Source organism: Rana temporaria, chromosome 4 (genome assembly GCF_905171775.1).
Source record: "Rana temporaria chromosome 4, aRanTem1.1, whole genome shotgun sequence".
Taxonomy (NCBI): domain Eukaryota; kingdom Metazoa; phylum Chordata; class Amphibia; order Anura; family Ranidae; genus Rana; species Rana temporaria.
Window position 1 is genome coordinate 168,465,346 of NC_053492.1, and position 18,321 is coordinate 168,483,666.

General features: G+C 45.4%; 1 protein-coding gene across 1 annotated transcript in view; it reads right to left on the bottom strand.

Moving 5' to 3' along the window:
* Positions 1 to 18,321, bottom strand: part of LRRC31 (leucine rich repeat containing 31) — a 45,582-nt gene that overhangs the window by 1,268 nt on the left and 25,993 nt on the right. The window contains exons 7-9 of the mRNA XM_040349321.1: positions 11,203 to 11,370; positions 5,453 to 5,620; positions 1,685 to 1,852 (exon numbers count right to left, since the gene is read on the bottom strand). Coding sequence (XP_040205255.1) covers positions 1,685 to 1,852; positions 5,453 to 5,620; positions 11,203 to 11,370 — 504 coding nt within the window. The remainder of the gene's footprint in view (positions 1 to 1,684; positions 1,853 to 5,452; positions 5,621 to 11,202; positions 11,371 to 18,321) is intronic.

The following is an 18,321-nucleotide window of genomic DNA, read 5'->3' on the forward strand; positions in this document are numbered from 1 at the left end:
GACGTTTAAAAAACTCTACAGGTTGCATGTTTTGAGTTACAGAGGAGGTCTAGGGCTAGAATTATTGCTCTCGCTCTACCAATCGCGGTGATACCTCACATGTGTGGTTTGAACACCGTTTACATATGCGGTCGCTGCTCACGTATGTGTTCGCTTCTGCACGCAAGCTCGTCGGGACGGGGTGCGTTTTCTGGCTCCTAACTTTTTTAGCTGGCTCCTAGATTCCAAGCAAATTTGTCAACCCCTGCATTAAGGGCTCATTTACACTTGCTTCGGCTTCAACACGCATTAACGGCTAGTTTACACTTGATTCAAAACAAGGCTTCAGACAGGCTTTGTTAAAGCTCTCTGAACGCTAGTCAAAGCTCCTGTCACTAAATAAAATGGTTAGCTTACAGTCCTGTTTACACCTTGCTTTTGCTTTGCTTCAAAAATGATACCCCATGTAGCTTTAGTGGGGCTTCAAAGGCCCGCCAAAGACCCACCAAAGGCCCGCCAAAGGCCCATCGAAGATCCAAGCAATAGCAAGGTGTAGACAGGACTGTATGCTAACCATTTTATTTAGCGACAGGAGCTTTGACTGGCGTTCAGAGAGCTTTAACAAAATGTGTCCCAAGCCATGTTTTGAAGCAAATGTAAACTAGCCCTAAGAGTTAAAGTTTTGTTAACTGCGTTTACATACAGTTGTGCAAAAAAGTACACCCTGTGGAAAAGATATGCTTGGATAAATGATACAAAAATGTTGCATAATAAGGTTTGCCTTGTGTGCTGCCTGGCAGATTTAGCTACTGGTACAGTTGCTGCGCATAGAAACTTATCTCAATGGTAGAAGGATACTAGTTTACATGCATCCAGAGCATCGCTCCACTCGTCATTTTCCATTGGGCCCACCTCCCCCTCCCACATGGATTTCAAGGCATAGGCCGACGCAGTCGCGCTCGGGAGCGTGATCATGGTGTGGAATTGGGTGATTAACTTTTTGGGGTCTGGGTATTTAATTGCTGCCATAAGGGGGTTATCGGCCAGGGCTAAGTCATCTTGGGGGAACTGGGCCTGAAAAGCGTGTCGTAGTTAGGCGTAGCGGAACAGCATGTGGTCAGGCAAGTTGTACTCAGTTTGTAGCACATCAAAGGGTTTTAGCTTTCCGCCTCTGGTGATGTGTGACATATAGTATATCCCCCTAGAACGCCACGCCGCAGTGTCTCGAATGCGCTCCAACTCCGGCAGGGCAGCGTTGTGCCACAAGGAGGTGTAGCCATGCAGGGACGAGATGCTAAGCCTGTCCGAAACCACGCTCCACACCCTCCTGTAATGATACAGCAGGGAGTGGCGGTCCCCCGTAACCCCCCCCCCCCCGCTATTGCCACCAAGGGGTCGTCTGTTGGCTGGGTCCACGCAGGGCACAGGAGGCGAAGGAACCTAGTCCTGTCCACCTTGTCCACATGAAATAATTGTGCCAGCTGAGCAGCCAAGTAGTATGCGTTAAAGTCGGGTAGCGCCAGTCCGGCTAGATCAGTCGGGTTCTGTATAAGCCCCATTTTAAATGGTGTACTACATATTAAAAACATATTGGGGGGGGGGGGGTCTGTGGGTTGAACTGGATAGACTTCTGTCTTTTTTTAACTATATTACCACTTGGGGTTATGGGGTTCAGAATAGTTTTATCAGAAGCAGATATATTTACCTAAAGCTGCCAGGTCCTGTGTAATCAGGTTGCAGCTGCTCAGTAGTAGGCTTTGGAGAAAATTTGCATTGCTCAGAGTTCCTGTAAGGAGTTTTAGATTTCCTCCAACACACTTATTCCAGGATAGGTCCAACATTTGCAGGTCTGTTAGATAACGTGTAGCTTCAGCTGGAGGTCATTAATATATAAGAGAAGAGAAAGTTACATAAAGTCCACCAAAAACAATGTTGTCACTTCAATAAATCTAAATCAATCCATAATGCGTTCAGCTAGGACAGAAGTAATATTTCCTTTGTATAACATTTTACATTTTTGAAATACCTCGTTTATATTAAAGCGGGGGTTCACCCAAAAATACATTTTTAACATTACATTCAGCCGAGTTGTCCTAATGACAATCGGTTGTTGTTTTTTTGTTTTTTTCCCGTACATACCGTATTTTCACCGCCGATTCCGGGTATGTCTTCTGCGGGACTGGGCGTTCCTATCTGATTGACAGGCTTCCGACCGTCGCATACATTGCGTCACGAGTTGCCGAATAAAAGCCTGTGCACCGACGTTCGGCTTCTTTAGGCAACTCGTGACGTGCAGTATGCGACGGTCGGAAGCCTGTCAATCAATTAGGAACGCCCAGTCCCGCAGAAGACATACCCGGAAGCGGCGGTGAAAATACGGTATGTACGGGAAAAAAAAAAAACAGCCGATTGTCATTAGGACAACTCGGCTGAATGTAATGTTAAAACATTTTTTTTTGGGTGAACCTCCGCTTTAAGACTGGAGCACGATTATAGTAGCTCCGAGCAAGGACTCTGCAAATGTTGCCTAGAAATCTTTGCTGGTCTTTTAAAAAACAGAGTGCACCCGATTTACCTTAAAGTGGATGTAAACCCTCCATACACCCAGTGAAGTGAACAGCCTCAGATGATACACAGAGATGAACCAAATCTCCCTACATAGGTGTTATATGTATTTCTGCTGTGTTCACATTTATATACTGTTTTCCTGGTTAACACAGAGTGTGATGTCTGGGCATACAGGCAAGATAGCTAACATTGCTGATTGGAGGAACAGCACACACCCCCTCTCATCATAGGCAGAGACTCTCAGAGGTGTTTTGTAATAGGAGCTGCTCTCTGCTAATCTATTTTAGCAACCTCCTCCGACAAAAGATTCAGGCTGCTTTTGTCTAAAAAGTAAGAGAATTTGTCAGGAGTTCTCAGGCTGATAACAGAGGAATGGGCCAGGAGAGAGCTTTAAGGCTTAGCTCATTGAAAAGAGATAACAAAACACTGCAGATATATGTGCTCAAATTTCATAAATCGGGTTTACATCCACTTTGAGCTGGCCATACATTATACAAATTTTCTTATTAAATTTCCTCTAGATTTACCTTCAACTCTGTAGTATAAGGGCCTGCCTGATTGCATACACATTGAAAATGTTTAAGGTTGACCTCATATTAGATGTTTTTGGTAAATCTAAAGGAAAATTGTACAAGAAAATTGTATAATGTATGGCCAGCCTTAGTTTATTTTTTTAAGAATTTTCCCATAAGGCCTTGCAGACAGTTTTGAGCTGTACATAGTGGCTCTGTGTAGGGCTGCAGTCTCTTACCAGGCACTCTGTACTCTGCAATCCCCTCCTATAACAGACAACTAAAGCGGTCAAAGCACTAAGCAAATTTTGCCATCACACAATTCCCATCGGAAAATCTAATTGTGTGTACGGACCGTAACTCTTGCCAATGTAGTATGCTGTGCTCAGGGGAGAGCTGACAGCCTTAGGCCTGGGGGGCAAGTGCAGTCAAGTGGCTCATAGAGCGTGGAAAAGTGATGGATCGAGGAAAACAGTCTAAGATTTTTCATGATCACAAAAGTGCGCACAGAGGCCCCTCTTACATCAGAGTCCGCACAGAGGCCCCCCTTACATCAGAGTCCGCACAGAGGCCCCCCTTACATCAGAGTCCGCACAGAGGCCCCCCTTACATCAGAGTCCGCGTGTCTGTGCAGAGAGAGAAGGGGATGTCAGTGCTGGTGTGCGCTGAGGCTGAGCTATGTGTGAGACGAGACATAGCTCAGCTCTGCAGCCATCTACCTCGGAGCTGACACAGGCACAGCTGCACAGTGGGAGGTGAGCAGCGGCCGTGACCTGTGTTAACAGAGCTCCAGCAGGCATATTCCTGCTCTGCAAAAACAGCATTTGGTAGTGGCTGCCGGTGGCTGTGCATAGTGTCACCAGCCCGGGGGGAGATTTCCACCCTGCCCCCCCTGCCAGCCCTCCCCTGGCTGTGCTTCAGCATACCTTTTTAGTGATCAGTAAATTCCTTGCCACTGCACCTCCCTTTATTTTATCTTATGGAGGCATTTTTAACATGATAAAATGAAACTCCAGCCAACGTTTTTTCTATGTATGGATAGAGTGAGCATGATTTAGAACCTCTGTCAGTCTTTAAAGTGGAATTAAAGCCTAAAACTAACGCTCCTTTAAAAAAAGTGTCCCTCCCCCTCTTCCTACCTATTCTCCATACTCTGTGTAAAAAAGATCTGTATACTTACCTTTATTTGTCTACTCTGGACCTGCCACATGAAGGGAAAGGAGGAAAGTGCCAACAGTGGCTAGGCCATGGGAGTCTATAAGTGATGTCACCGCTACTGGAATTCCCAGCCATTGTCAAGCCCCCCATGACACAGGAGGGCTTGAACTGCAAGATTACTGGGTCAGACCGCACTGGACTGAAAAAAGGTAAATATACATATATATTTTTTTACACAGTGTAAGCAGATGTTAATCTATGGAAGAAGGGGGGAGGAAATGAGAATAGTAGTTAGTGTTAGACTCAGTGCCCAGCTACATCACTAACCTAGTCTCAAAATACCAACCAAATCATTCTCTTCATTCTGCTTAAGACCTCCTGCTCTCTAGCTCCCTTGTCACTTCCTCCCATGTTCGCCTCCAGGACTTCTCCTGAGCCTCTCCTATCCTCGAACTCTCCATCCCAATCTATCCAAGTATCTCCTACTCAGTCCACTTTCAGACAATCCCTGAAAACCCATCTCTTCAGAGAGGCATATCCAGCCACCACCTAACAACTATGGGCCAGATCCACAGGCAGAGTACACCGGCGTATCTACTGATACGCCGGCGTACTTTCATATTACCCGAGTCGTATCTTTGGTTTGAATCCTCAAACCAAGATATGACGGCATCTGGGTTAGATCCGACAGGTATACGTCCTCGTACGCCTTTCGGATCTAAGATGCAATACTTTGGCGTCCGCTGGGTGGCGTTCACGTAGTTTTCTGCGTCGGGTATGCAAATTAGCTATTTCCGACGATCCACGAACATACACGCGGCCGTCGCATTCTCTTACGTCGTCTCTAGTCGGCTTTTTCCGGCGTATAGTTAAAGCTGCTTTTTTGCGGCGTATAGTTAGATTTGCCATGTTAAGTATGGCCGTCGTTCCTGCGTTGAAATTTGAATTTTTTTTGGCGACGTCATTTCGCGCAATGCACGGCGGGAAATTTAGAAACGGAGCATGCGCAGTTCTAGGACTAAAGTTATCTGCACTGTGTAGCAAAGTTATCTTCCCTAAGTCTATTTAAAAGGCATGTCTCTTTGAGTGGATTTTACCTTGCGTTCTCCTTAAAATAAAGTAAAAAAATAAAGCAATATCAACACAGTAACAAAGTGCAATTACATTACTGTCAAACACGTTTTTACTCTGCCCTGTAAGGCATAAAAATGATATACTGAGATACAAAACCATACCTAATCCTGCAAAGGATTCCTTCTTCAACATGCAGTTGCTGACATTAACAGATTTCAGCTTTGGCAGAAACCGCAATCGGCTGAAGAGGTGCTCTGGAGAAAGTCCTACTGTTTTATTTGAAGATATGTCCAGCACTTGAAGATTGGACAGCAGAGGTATGACCTGGGCTGAAAACACAAAGAAACAAATTTTCAGCTTGACAGCACAGATCTGTGTTTAAAGGGCAATAGTTACTGTAAAGGGGTTGTAAAGGTTTGTTTTTTATTTTCCAAATAGGTTCCTTTAAGCTAGTGCATTGTTGGTTCACTTACCTTTTCCTTCAATTTCCCTTCTAAATGTTTTTTTTCTTTGTCTGAATTTCTCACTTCCTGTTCCTCCTCAGTAAGCTGTTCTGGCTGACTAACCCTCATGGATGACGGGGGCAAGCTTACTGAGGAGAAACAGGAAGTGAGAAATTCAGACAAAGAAATAAAACATTTAGATGGATCTCAAAGGAAAAGGTAAGTGAACCAACAGTGACCTGGCTGAAGAAGGAACCAATGAGCTGTTCCGAAACGCGTCCCGCCTCTATGACACACTTCCTGCCCTCTTCCTGGTTGTGTTCCATGCTGGTTTTTGTCTCGCTTCCTCTGACATCATCCCCAGGCTCCATCACCATTGTGTTCTCTAAACACTCACAGCACAAATTGGCTGTTATCCTGTGGACTTCCCTGGAAGCTTTAACATCAGACTGGGACTGCCCTGCCACTGGAACATCTTCTGGACACACTAACCTGCTACATGCCTGCTTCATCCACCATCTTGTAAGTGTTTTTAACCCCTTTACGGGATATTAAAAGTTTTATATTTCTGCACTTAGAGGCGCCTTGTTTGTTTTTCTGTTCCCATTAGAGATCGCTTGTCTCCCTGAGTGCTGCCTAAAGTGTGTGAAGATCTGCTACCCTCTCCAACACAGACTTTATCTGTCAGGATTCAAATTCTTGGAGTGCCCTGGATATACACATTTTTCTGAACCAACAATGCACTAGCTTAAAGGAACCTATTTAGAAAATAAAAACAAACCTTTACAACCCCTTTAACCACTTCCATACAGGGCTTTTATACACACCTCCATACCGGGCCTATTCTGGCACTTCTCTCCTACATGTACAAATCATAATTTTTTTGCTCGAAAATTACGCAGAACCCCCAAACATTATATATGTTTTTTTTAGCAGACACCCTAGGGAATAAAACGACGATCATTGAAACGTTTTATCTTGCACGGTATTTGCGCAATCATTTTTCAAATGCCTTTTTTTTGGAAAAAAATTGTTTCATGAATTAAAAAAATAACAAAACAGTAAAGTTAGCCCAATTTTATTGTAAAATATGAAAGATGATGTTACACCGAGTAAATAGATACCTAACATGTCACGCTTTAAAATTGCGCACACTCATGGAATGGCGCCAAGCTTCGGTACTTAAAAATCTCCATAGGCAACGCTTTGAAATTTTTTACAGGTTACCAGTTTAGACTTACAGAGGAGATCTAGTGCTAGAATTGTTGCTGGCACTCTAATACACGCGGCGATACCTCACATATGTGGTTTAAACGGCGTTTACATATGTCGGCGGGACTTGCGTGTGCGTTCGCTTCTGCGCGCAAGCTACTGGGGACAGGGGCGTTAAAAAAAAAATGTATTTCTTTTTTTTTTTTTTACATATTTATTTATTTTTTTACACTTTTTTATTTTATTTTTTTATTATCACTTTTATTCCTATTACAAGGAATGTAAACATCCCTTGTAATAGGAATGTGTGTGACAGGTACTCTTTATGGAGAGATGCGGGGTCAATAAGACCCTGCATCTCTCCTCCAGGCCTGAAAGCATGAAATCGGTGAAAAAAATTCACCGATCTCATGATTACAGTTGCTTAGCAGCCGCAATCGCGGCTTTGTTTACTTACGGGGACCCGGGCGTGACGTCATCACATCGCGCCCGGGTCCTCCGACAGTCATAGAGATGACTGGTGACCATCTGGTCACCAGTCATCTCTATGCTTCCTGCCAGCGCCGGACGAATCGTTCTCCGGGCACGGGAGAGCCCGGAGAAGCACCGGATGGCGGCGGGAGGGGGGATGTCCCCTCCCGCCGCCTGTAAGAACCATCTAGCGGCGGAACCGCCGCTATGATCATTCTTACGTTGTGCAGAATTGCCGGCAGAAGAGAAGGATATCTGAATGATGCCTCTAGCTGCAGGCATCATTCAGATATCCCCCCACAAAGCCCAGGACGTTATATGACGTCCACTCTGAACGGTAGAGGTCCTTTGTGGACGTCATTTTACAATGGGCCGGTATTGAAGTGGTTAAACACACAGAAATACATACAGTACCTAGAAACTGCTACACCTGTCAAAGTCTGTATTTCTGTCCATCTAGTGCTGAGATTCACCCATCCTGCTTCAATGTACAGCCACCTGATGGGGCAGGGGACTCATTTTTTTGCTCTGCTGCAGTTAAAAAATACAGCTAGATCTTAATTATCCTCCATCCTCTGACTGGACAGTGAAATGAGAAGCAGCACACTGATGAGCTTATACCTCTGACACTCGCTTTCATCCTTCTGTCAGAATGCTCTTTGGTAGCACATGAGCACTGAAGCACAAATGAGAAGCTGGTACCAAGTCAAATTCTAAAACTGGCCATACTCTGTTCAAATTTTGGAAGGCTCCTGGTGAACTTGCCATATAACTGAATCAGTGGTAGCCCATCAGCCACCTCTCGACTGACATCCCTCAATTTAAAAGTCAAAAGGAAGCAGGTGGAAATTGTCATCCATACAGTAGCAGCATGCAATTAGATGCAGCTGCCTTTCCATAACCTTGACAACTGATGGAGCTGGCTGTCAGTATGCAATAGGTGCAGTGGGAGATTCATCCATTTGAGCTGTGTAGTAGGGTTGAAGGAATATGTTTTAGACTGCTTGCATAAAAATACATTTAAGTTAGTGTGTGTGTGAGAGAGTGTGTGTGTATGTATATATATATGTATGTATATATATATATATATATATATATATATATATATATTCCCAAGCCGGGCTCAGTGCCTCTATTGACACACACAGTGTGGCTCAGCCGCGCCCGCTGCTCCCTCCTCACAGCAATTGATTGACAGCAGCAGAAGCAACAGGCTGCTGTCTCTTAACCTGTGAGTGGGGAGAGAGAGATTTGTTGCTGCTGCAGATGAGCACAGTCCTGGCCTGGTCCGCCGGACCGTTTTCACCGTACATGTCTGCCCGGGGCTTCCTGTACGATGGCTGTACTAACCATCGTACAGAAAGCCGCGCGTAAACAATATGTGGGGCGTGTCCGCGGTGTCGCCGCGACAATGACGCGGCGACGTGGGCGGGCCTGCCAGTTAAATGCTTCCACGCATGCGTCAAAGTCATTCGACGCATGCGAGGGATGGCGGGCGCTCGGACATGTACGGTAGGTCTGTACAGACGACCGAACATGTCCGAGCGGGCAGGATTCCAGCGGACTGTTTTAAAACAAGTCCAGGAATATTTGCCCGCTGGGAAAAGGCCCGGCGGGCAAATGTTTGCTGGAATCCTGCACGCTCCGGCCTACACACGACCGAACATGTCTGCTGAAACTGGCCCGCAGACCAGTTTCAGCAGACATGTTTGGTCGTCTGTACAGGGCCTTAGACATTAGAATGCTGGCAAGTGACTGCTGGAAGCACGTAGCAGAGAAAATTGAGCTGCCAAATCACTGCAGGAATCAGGTAGCAGAGAAAACAGCCATTACAGTGGGGAAAATAATTATTTGATCCCCTGCAGATTTTGTAAGTTTGCCCACTTACAAAGAAATGAAGGGTCTATAATTGTTATCATAGGTGTACTTTAAATGATAGAGACAGAATGTCAACCAAAAATCCAGAAAAAAACACATGATACAAATGTTATAAATTGAGTTGCATTTCAGTGAGTAAAATAAATTATTTGACCCCCTACCAACCAACAATAATTCTGGCTCCCTACAGTGTGTGCTCATGTGGTACACAGATTAGTCCTGTCAATTTAAGAAGGTGCTCCTAACGACAACTTGTTATGTGTATAAAAGTCACCTGTCCAAAGGAGACAGGAACAACAAGCGCCCAGAGGCGATTAAGTTCGCATGTGTTGCGCTATATAAGTTTTCATTCATTCATTCATTCAGAATCGCTTTCTTCCATTCAAACCTCAACTTCATGGGCAAGACCAAAGAGCTGTCAAAGGATATATATATAAAGGGATAATATTGTAGACCTGCTCAAGGCTGGAACTGGCTACAAGACCATCAGCAAGAAGCTTGGTGAGAAGGGGCAATTGGAGCGATTATTCGCAAATGTAAGAATTTGAAATACAAAATAACCTTCCGTCTGAAGCTCCATGCAAGATTTTGTCTCATGGGGTAAGGATGATCATGAGAAAAGCGAGGAATCAGCCCAGAACTACACAGGAGGAGCTTTTGAATGATCTCAAGGCAGTTGGGACCACAGTCACCAAACAAACCATTGGTAACACAATACGACGCCATGGATTGAAATCCTGCAGCACCCGCAAGGTCCCCCTCCTCAAGAAGGCACATATACAGGCCCTTCTGAAGTTTGCCAATGAACATCTAAATGATTCAGAGAAGGATTGGAATAAAGTACTGTGGTCAGATGAGACCAAAATTGAGCTCTTTGGCATTAATTTGACTCGTTTTGTTTGGAGGAAGAAAAATGCTGACTATGACCCTAAGAACACCATCCCTACAATCAAGCATGGAGGTGGAAACGTTATTCTTTGGGGCTATTTCTCCGCTATAGGTACAGGTCAACTTTGCCGCATTAAGGGGCCAATAGATGGGGACATGTATTGTAAAATCTTGGATGAGAGACAGAACACTGAAGATGGGTCGTGGATGGGTCTTCCAGCATGACAATGACCCAAAACATACCGCCAAGGCAACAAAGGAGTGGCTCAAAAAGCAGCACATTAGGGTCTGCCTAACCAGTCTCCAGACCTTAATCCTATAGAAAAGTCATGTTTTGCTTGGGGATCAATTTTTTTTTCCGCACTGAACTGCAACTCAGTTTATAACATTTGTATCATGTTTTTTCTGGATTTTTGGTTGATATTATGTGTCTATCGTTTAAAATACACCTATGATAAAGAAAAATATTAACCGTTCATTTCTTTGTAAGTGGGGAAACTTACAAAATCTGCAGGGGATAAAATTATTATTTTCCCCACAAGTCTCTGCTGGGAGGGGACTACAGGATGAGCTAAGCTGCTGAAAGAACATGATGACACTACTTCTGCTGTGAACTTTAAAGGGATGAATTGCTCCACAGAGACTGCAGCTGCTAAGGTTAGTGTTTGTTTTAAAGCACATGTACTGCCTACAAGAATATGTAAATACACAAATGTTCATAAGCTGGTCACAGATTCACCTTCAGGAAAGGTGACTGAAGGCTTGCCAAATGCCTTGCTAATACTTTGCAGCAGCTTACTGCACACGTTACTACTAAACACGCTAAAACCTCTGTGTTCATTGCCTTCATCAAAATAGCCAGAGCAGGGAGGCATGACCACAAATTCTAAAACAGATCTTATTATTGCAGATACTAAATAGACTTGTGTGTGAGTGTGACTTAAACTGTCAGTACCCACCCAAATGTGGTACTTCAATTTGGGTGGATTAACCCTTTTGTTAAAAAATATATATATTACTTAGTGCAGCAACATCGTCTTCAGATAGAGAGCACTGGTGAATATCAAGTAGTTGCAACTGTTTGAAGGAGGTTAGATGAGCTGCTGATTCTCTGAATCCTCCTCCAGCTGCCTTATTGCAGGAAAGGTCCAACTTCCTTAAATATGGCCAATACTGGAATGCAGAACCTGCAAAAATAGGAACATGTAACTTTAAAATGATGAATACTGTTAGCCACATTTTCCCAAATATGCCAGCCAGATAGTCTACCATTCTTCTAACTTCTACTGAGCTGGCAGAATATTGGATCTGCATGGCATGAATGTCCCCCTCTCAAAACATGTCTTACGATAGACAATTTCGGATACTATGCCAACAAACTTCAAAGCACTATCCATTATATCTAACTTGGCAAAGCTATGAAGATTATTAAAAATACATTTTATATGTATATATATATATATATATACACACATACGTATAACAACATCTCAAACATCACAACCTCTGAAAATATAAGCTGAAAAAGGCTGTATACATAAATAAATTAAGCGGCAAAGCACAGTACTTTTTTGTGACAAAAAAATGGTTGAAAGAAAAGCAAATTCAAAATGGGACAGGGGCTTGCTGCCTTTACAAATAGCTAGAAAAATGTAAGCTGCAAAATATATTGCAGCACAAAGACTGACAACAAAAAGTTCACATGCATAGTATGGCACTGCTGACAATGTTGACAGCAAATACTGAAATTTTCTTCAGTTCAACAGGTTTGCTTCATTTTGACTCTTTGCTCTGAAAATACAGTACTTTTGTTCAAAAATTTCATAGACCTTTTCTTCAGTATGGGAGAAAGATGTTCAATATTTTAGGAATGTCCTAAAAATTATCTGGCGTAAGACTCCCAAAATAGCCAGATAATACCCAGACCTATCGCAAATGGAGAGTGAAACATATACATGTTAGGCCCAGGGATCCCAGACCTTCTCAAACCGCTTCTTGGTATCATAACTGGAAATCTGTTCATGTACCATAATCCATGACATTTTTTGCTGAGCCTGGAACAGGGATACTGTGGCCTTCTTCCAAGATCTGTCAGTAGTATGATATTGGCTACCAAGGTATGAAAAACACTAGCGTGGTACCGATATCGGTATCGTTGCCAATACTTAGCATTTGCACGAGTACAAGTACTTATTCAAATACTTATTCAAATACTTTGATACTAAAACCGATACCTTCAAACTCTGTTCATACATGTGTGGGCCCCTTTGCAGTGCGATTTCAAAGCCCAGTTCGGTGTGAATTCGTTCAGGTGTAATTCCGATGCAAATTGAAGTTATGAGATTAGAAATTGCACCTGAACCGAACTGAAATTGCATAGGACTCTTTTGGCCCACTTATGTAAACAGGCTGTACAAACTCACTGACTCACATGAAAACTGATGTGTCTCTGCAAGTGAAATTTGTGCGGTTTTCCCATCAGTTTTGATATATGTATGGTGTGAACGAGCCCTAAAAAAATAAAAAAATAAAAAAAAAGAAAAGCATCACATGACACTAAAAGTGGGTATCGGTGAGTGGTATTGGTGAGTACTTGAAAAAAAAAAGTATCAGTACTTGGTCTTAAAAAACTGATATCAGTGCATCCCTAAAAAATACTAATCTTTGTAGATTATGAGGAGTTGGTTACAAGGATTACGAAGAATGGTTGCAATAAAATCACCATGGATTTGTAGAGATTGCTGTAAAGAAGCCCCAGTGACCCTTCGTATTAAGGAGGAGAGGAATATGGATATCATTTCAAAAGGGGGGTACAGGGCCAGACACCATCTTGTTAAGTGCCTCCCACTGTGAGTGCAATGTGGCCACCATGCACCTTGGTGCAAGCAACACATCACATCATTTTTCATCACAGAGTTTCCAAGGGCTGCCTCCAATTCTTGCTTTCATCCTACCAATGCCTCTGCTTGTAACTACTGTCTAGACCCCAGCAAGCACTAATACAGCAGATATCTTCTATGCACAGATCTCATTACTTAATTTTTATTCATGTAGTGTTTTTTCACCCATTCTTAACTTTGCATAATGATTGTTCACGTAGTGAATACCTGCATTCCTGGGATCAGAGTTTACATGTTTACAGTTACCACCAGCGTTTTGTATTTGTTTTCTTCAGCCCCAAAAGTACAGCCTGGTTATATATGTTTAATTAAAGTATAGCATTAGGCTAATAATATGCCTCTAGATTAGAACCACACCCATTTTAAATAAATGCCCCACCCTTAACTAAAGTACATTCTCAGCCTACAGTGGCTTGCTGGACGCACAGCAAAAAAAAAAGGGGGGGGGGGGGTTCCTGGGAAGTTTTTTTAAATGTTGGCAACTGTGTTCCATTCCATAAGATAGGAGAAGTGTTCAATATTCTACAGAAAGAGCTTCGAACAATGCAGACTGATACCCATCTGCAGAGACAAAAACCATACGAAATTAACCTCTTACAATATTTATGGCAGGATCAATGGTTATTTTTGCACTTATGTGCAAAGAGCTTTCAATGGTATATGTAGCGCTACCCCCCGCAGGAGCCGCTTAAGTATATTTGATTCCCTACTCTGCCTCTCAACATTATAAACTTGAGAGCATTAACTAAAATTAAGAGTATACAGATCAATACTAAATTCAGGCTGCTTTCAGGCAATTTCAAACCTGAAAATAACCCCAAGAGCAGAGGCAAACTCTTCAATAATAATAAATCACAAATCTGGTAATCTGTACCAGATTGGTTACCTTTACTCAGGTCGGCTCTAGGAGTCTATGCAGGAGGAGAGCAGAGGAATGACCCTCTTTATGTCAGGCCTCTCTATTCTGCCCCCTGATATCACAGGCCCAACTTCAAACACTGTACTCAAATCACTATTTAATGGCTTAACTTCCCAGATAAACTGTTCCATAAACCCACTACATATACAGAGCCCTGAGTATGTGTGTGCCCATATGGCACTAGTAACTTCAGTCCCTTTGAATGATGAGACTGTGTATCTTCAGCTAGCCACTTCCATTGGTGCACTTAAACTCCTGAAAAGCAGGGCCAAATAAACACAACTGCCCCGGATCATCAAGTAAAGAATGCAAGATCTTCCTCAGCAAGGTGAAAGAAAAATGGTGTCTGTATACAGTGTCTGTGATTAGATGGCCTTATTCTTTAGCCCTGCGGCACTACAAGTGTCAGCAAGATGACTAACAGCAATGATGTCTGTAAACATTGTCCATTTAACTCTGTGTGCAGTGTCCTTGTATCCTGCAAATGGGCGAAAGCCCTCTTACCCAATCCTGGCCCAAACGAACATCCTTGAAAAGGCAGGCTCTTCCAGAGACCCGAATGGTCACCTCACACTGGAACGCTTCACGCTGTCGGTGCAGGTGCATCTGGATATCCGCTCTCAAGCTGGATGTCCTGACTGGCTGTGGATGCCTGAAATCACACGGTGGACTGACCTGGGTGCCAGCACCTCTCCCCTAGATCTAATCTCTTTCTCTGCCTCGTGGAGTCTGAGCAATCTCCTCAGATCAGCACGATGGAGTCTCTAGTTCCTTTTCCCTCAGAGCAGGCTGGCTATTGTAGTTCTGTCTCCATAGAAAGCTATGGGGTCATTTTAGATGGGGACTACTTATCCCAGAATTCTTTGCAGCTGCTACTTGTTAGTCCTTCTGATTTGCTCCTGTAATTGATCCTGTCATTGGCTCTCCTCCTCCTGCCAATAGGGATAAAGGGGAGGATGTAGAGTGAGCAGGGAAATATCCCCCTCAGAAACTGATAGGCACTTTCTCCCCCACACAAGAATCTTGGCCAGCTTGGCTAAGCAGTGAGCTATGCAGGGCACCCGCTACATATATATATTTTTTATTTTTTTAAACCAAATTTATTAAAAAAAAAGAGTGCATACATGTTATTACATACAACCAGAGTGTTAATGACAAAATGGGGGTGTACAGTAAACAGAGTACAGACATTTCATTACTGGTGTCATGCATGAGAAACATAGGGAAATAAAAAAAACGAAAAAGAGAAAGCGATATCTGGTGCTGACCATGTACAGTACCTGCCGCCGAGAATGTGTTTTTAGCACGACGGCATCGCGCTGATTCTCGGCGACAGGGTGCCGACATCTCGCGCATGCTGGAATAGTAAAAGCACATTCCAGCAAGCGCGTCATAGAAGCGACGAGAGATCCGACTTGGATTCCCGCCAATTCTACACGTGTGCGGCGTTTGTTATGAATCCTCAGCGGGACCTCCCCGCCGGATTTTAAATAAAAATCCGGCATGGGTTCCCCCTCAGGAGCATCCCGGGCCCTTAGGTCTGGTATGGGTTGTAAGGAGACCCCCCTACGCCGAAAAAACGGCGTAGGGGGTCCCCCTACAATCCATACTAGACCCGTATCCAAAGCACGCTACCCGGCCGGCCAGGAAAGGAGTGGGGACGAGCGAGCACCCCCCCCCTCCTGAGCCGTACCGGGCTGCATGCCCTCAACATGGGGGGGTTGGGTGCTCTGGGGCAGGGGGGCGCACTGCGGCCCCCCCCCCACCCCAGAGCACCCTGTCCCCATGTTGATGAGGACAGGGCCCCTTCCCGACAACCCTGGACGTTGGTTGTCGGGGTATGCGGGCGGGAGGCTTATCGGAATCTGGGAGCCCCCTTTAATAAGGGGGCCCCCCACCCTAAGTGAATGGATATGGGGTACATCGTACCCCTACCCATTCACCTGGAGGAAAAATGTTAAAGTTAATAAACACGACAAAAGGGTTTTTAAAATAATTTATTAATCTGCTCCGGAGGCACCCCCTGTCTTCTTTAGCTCTTTTCACCAGGGGGGCTTCTTCTTTGACGTCTTCGGGTGGGGGCCGCTCTTCTTCGCCGCCGTCTGGTTCTCTTCCACCGCCGGGGGGGTCGCTTTTATAAAAGCGCCCACCCCCCGGCGGGTTTCCTCCGACATCTTCGGCGGGGGGTGGTGTGCTTCTCAGGGGGGCTTCTTCTTCCGCTATCCGGGGGGTCCTCTCCGCTATCCGGGGGGTCTTCTCCACTCTCCGGGGGTCTTCTTCTATGTTCGCCGCTCTCCGCTGTTGACTCGGCGCACCCCGGTTCTTCCTCCCGCTGTCCGGTGCCTTCTCCTTCAGGGCTGAACGTCTTCTTCTTCTTCTGTGCTGTGACGTCTTCTTCTTCTTCCGTGCTGTGACGTCTTCTTCTTCAGCCTTCTCCCGATGTTGACACGTCGCCTCTTCTCGCTGCAATGACAGGTGCGCGGCTTGCATCTGACTTATATAGGCCTCACAGTCCCATCATGCTCCGTACCTACCCATGTGATACCTACCCACGTGGCGAAGAAGAGCGGCCCCCAGCCGAAGACGTCAAAGAAGAAGCCCCCCCTGGTGAAAAGAGCTAAAGAAGACAGGGGGTGCCTCCGGAGCAGATTAATAAATTATTTTAAAAACCCTTTTGTCGTGTTTATTAACTTTAACATTTTTCCTCCAGGTGAATGGGTAGGGGTACGATGTACCCCATATCCATTCACTTAGGGTGGGGGGCCGGTATCTGGGGGCCCCCTTATTAAAGGGGGCTCCCAGATTCCGATAAGCCTCCCGCCCGCATACCCCGACAACCAACGGCCAGGGTTGTCGGGAAGGGGCCCTGTCCTCATCAACATGGGGACAGGGTGCTCTGGGGTGGGGGGGCCGCAGTGCGCCCCCCTGCCCCAGAGCACCCAACCCCCCCATGATGAGGGCATGCAGCCCGGTACGGCTCAGGAGGGGGGGGCCGCTCGCTCGTCCCCACTCCTTTCCTGGCCGGCCGGGTAGCGTGCTTTGGATACGGGTCTAGTATGGATTGTAGGGGGACCCCTTTTCGGCGTAGGGGGGTCTCCTTACAACCCATACCAGACCTAAGGGCCCGGTATGCTCCTGAGGGGGAACCCATGCCGGATTTTTATTTAAAATCCGGCGGGGAGGTCCCCCTCAGGATTCATAACAAACGCTGCACACGTGTAGAATTGGCGGGAATCCAAGTCGGATCTCCCGTCGCTTCTATGACGGCTTTGTCTCCATCGCGGCAAGCCAGCTCGGCGCTGGCTCCCGCGATGGGGCTCGTAGGTGCTCAATCTCGCCGAGAAAGGGAGCGAGATTGACACAATATCGCGGTCACCTACTGTAGGTCGTCTGGACCCACAATACACCCAGCCAGGGGTAGACCACCCATCTGGCAACACAGACCCAAGGCGCCTCACGTACAAGTATCAGAGTCTTGTAGCCAACGATCCCATATTTTGTCGTATTTGGTCGGGCATTCCCTGTTAATATACATAACCTTTTTATACGGCAAATTATTATTGAACTCCACCTTCCACTCCGCCAACCTAGGGGGTACGGGTCGCATCCAATTCCGGGCAATAACCTTCCGCACCGAGAACAAGGTCTCATGCAGGAACGTCTTCGTATATTTGTCTAAAGTATCCGGAAGTACCCCAAGTAGGCATTGTCTCGGGTCTAGCGTGACCGGAGAGCCCATGTGATCGTGCAGAAAAGTTACAACTTGTGCCCACAGGCCCTGTATTTTGGGACAGGACCATAGTAAGTGAAAGAACGTATCCACTTCTCTCCCACACATCTGACAGAGGGCAGATTGGGTGCTTCTATATCTGGCGACCTGAAGGGGGGGTGAGATATGCCTGATGGATTATACAGATTTGTGTCAATCTGTTGGAGAGCTTGTGTGAGACAGCCTTGCAGCATTCCAAAGCCTCCTCCCATTCCTCATCCTCCATGGGGCCTAGCATTCTCCCAGCGAGGTTTGCGTTTATACACCAATTTGGTGGAAACTGGGGTAGTGAGTATACCGTAGAAGGCCGATGTTAATTTGCGGGGGTCATTGCTTTTGATTATAGCTATGAGTGGATTAGGGGCAGACCGAAGGGTGGTCTACAGGAACTGTGCCCGAGCCGCGTGTCTCACCTGCAGGAATCGAAAGAGCATGTGTCCGGGGAGTAAGAATTCTTCGCCAAGCGTGGTGAAAGTTTTGAGGGTTCCGTCGGCAAACAGTTGGTGCATGTAAAGAATACCATGATTAGACCAAAGGTCTGCATCAGGCA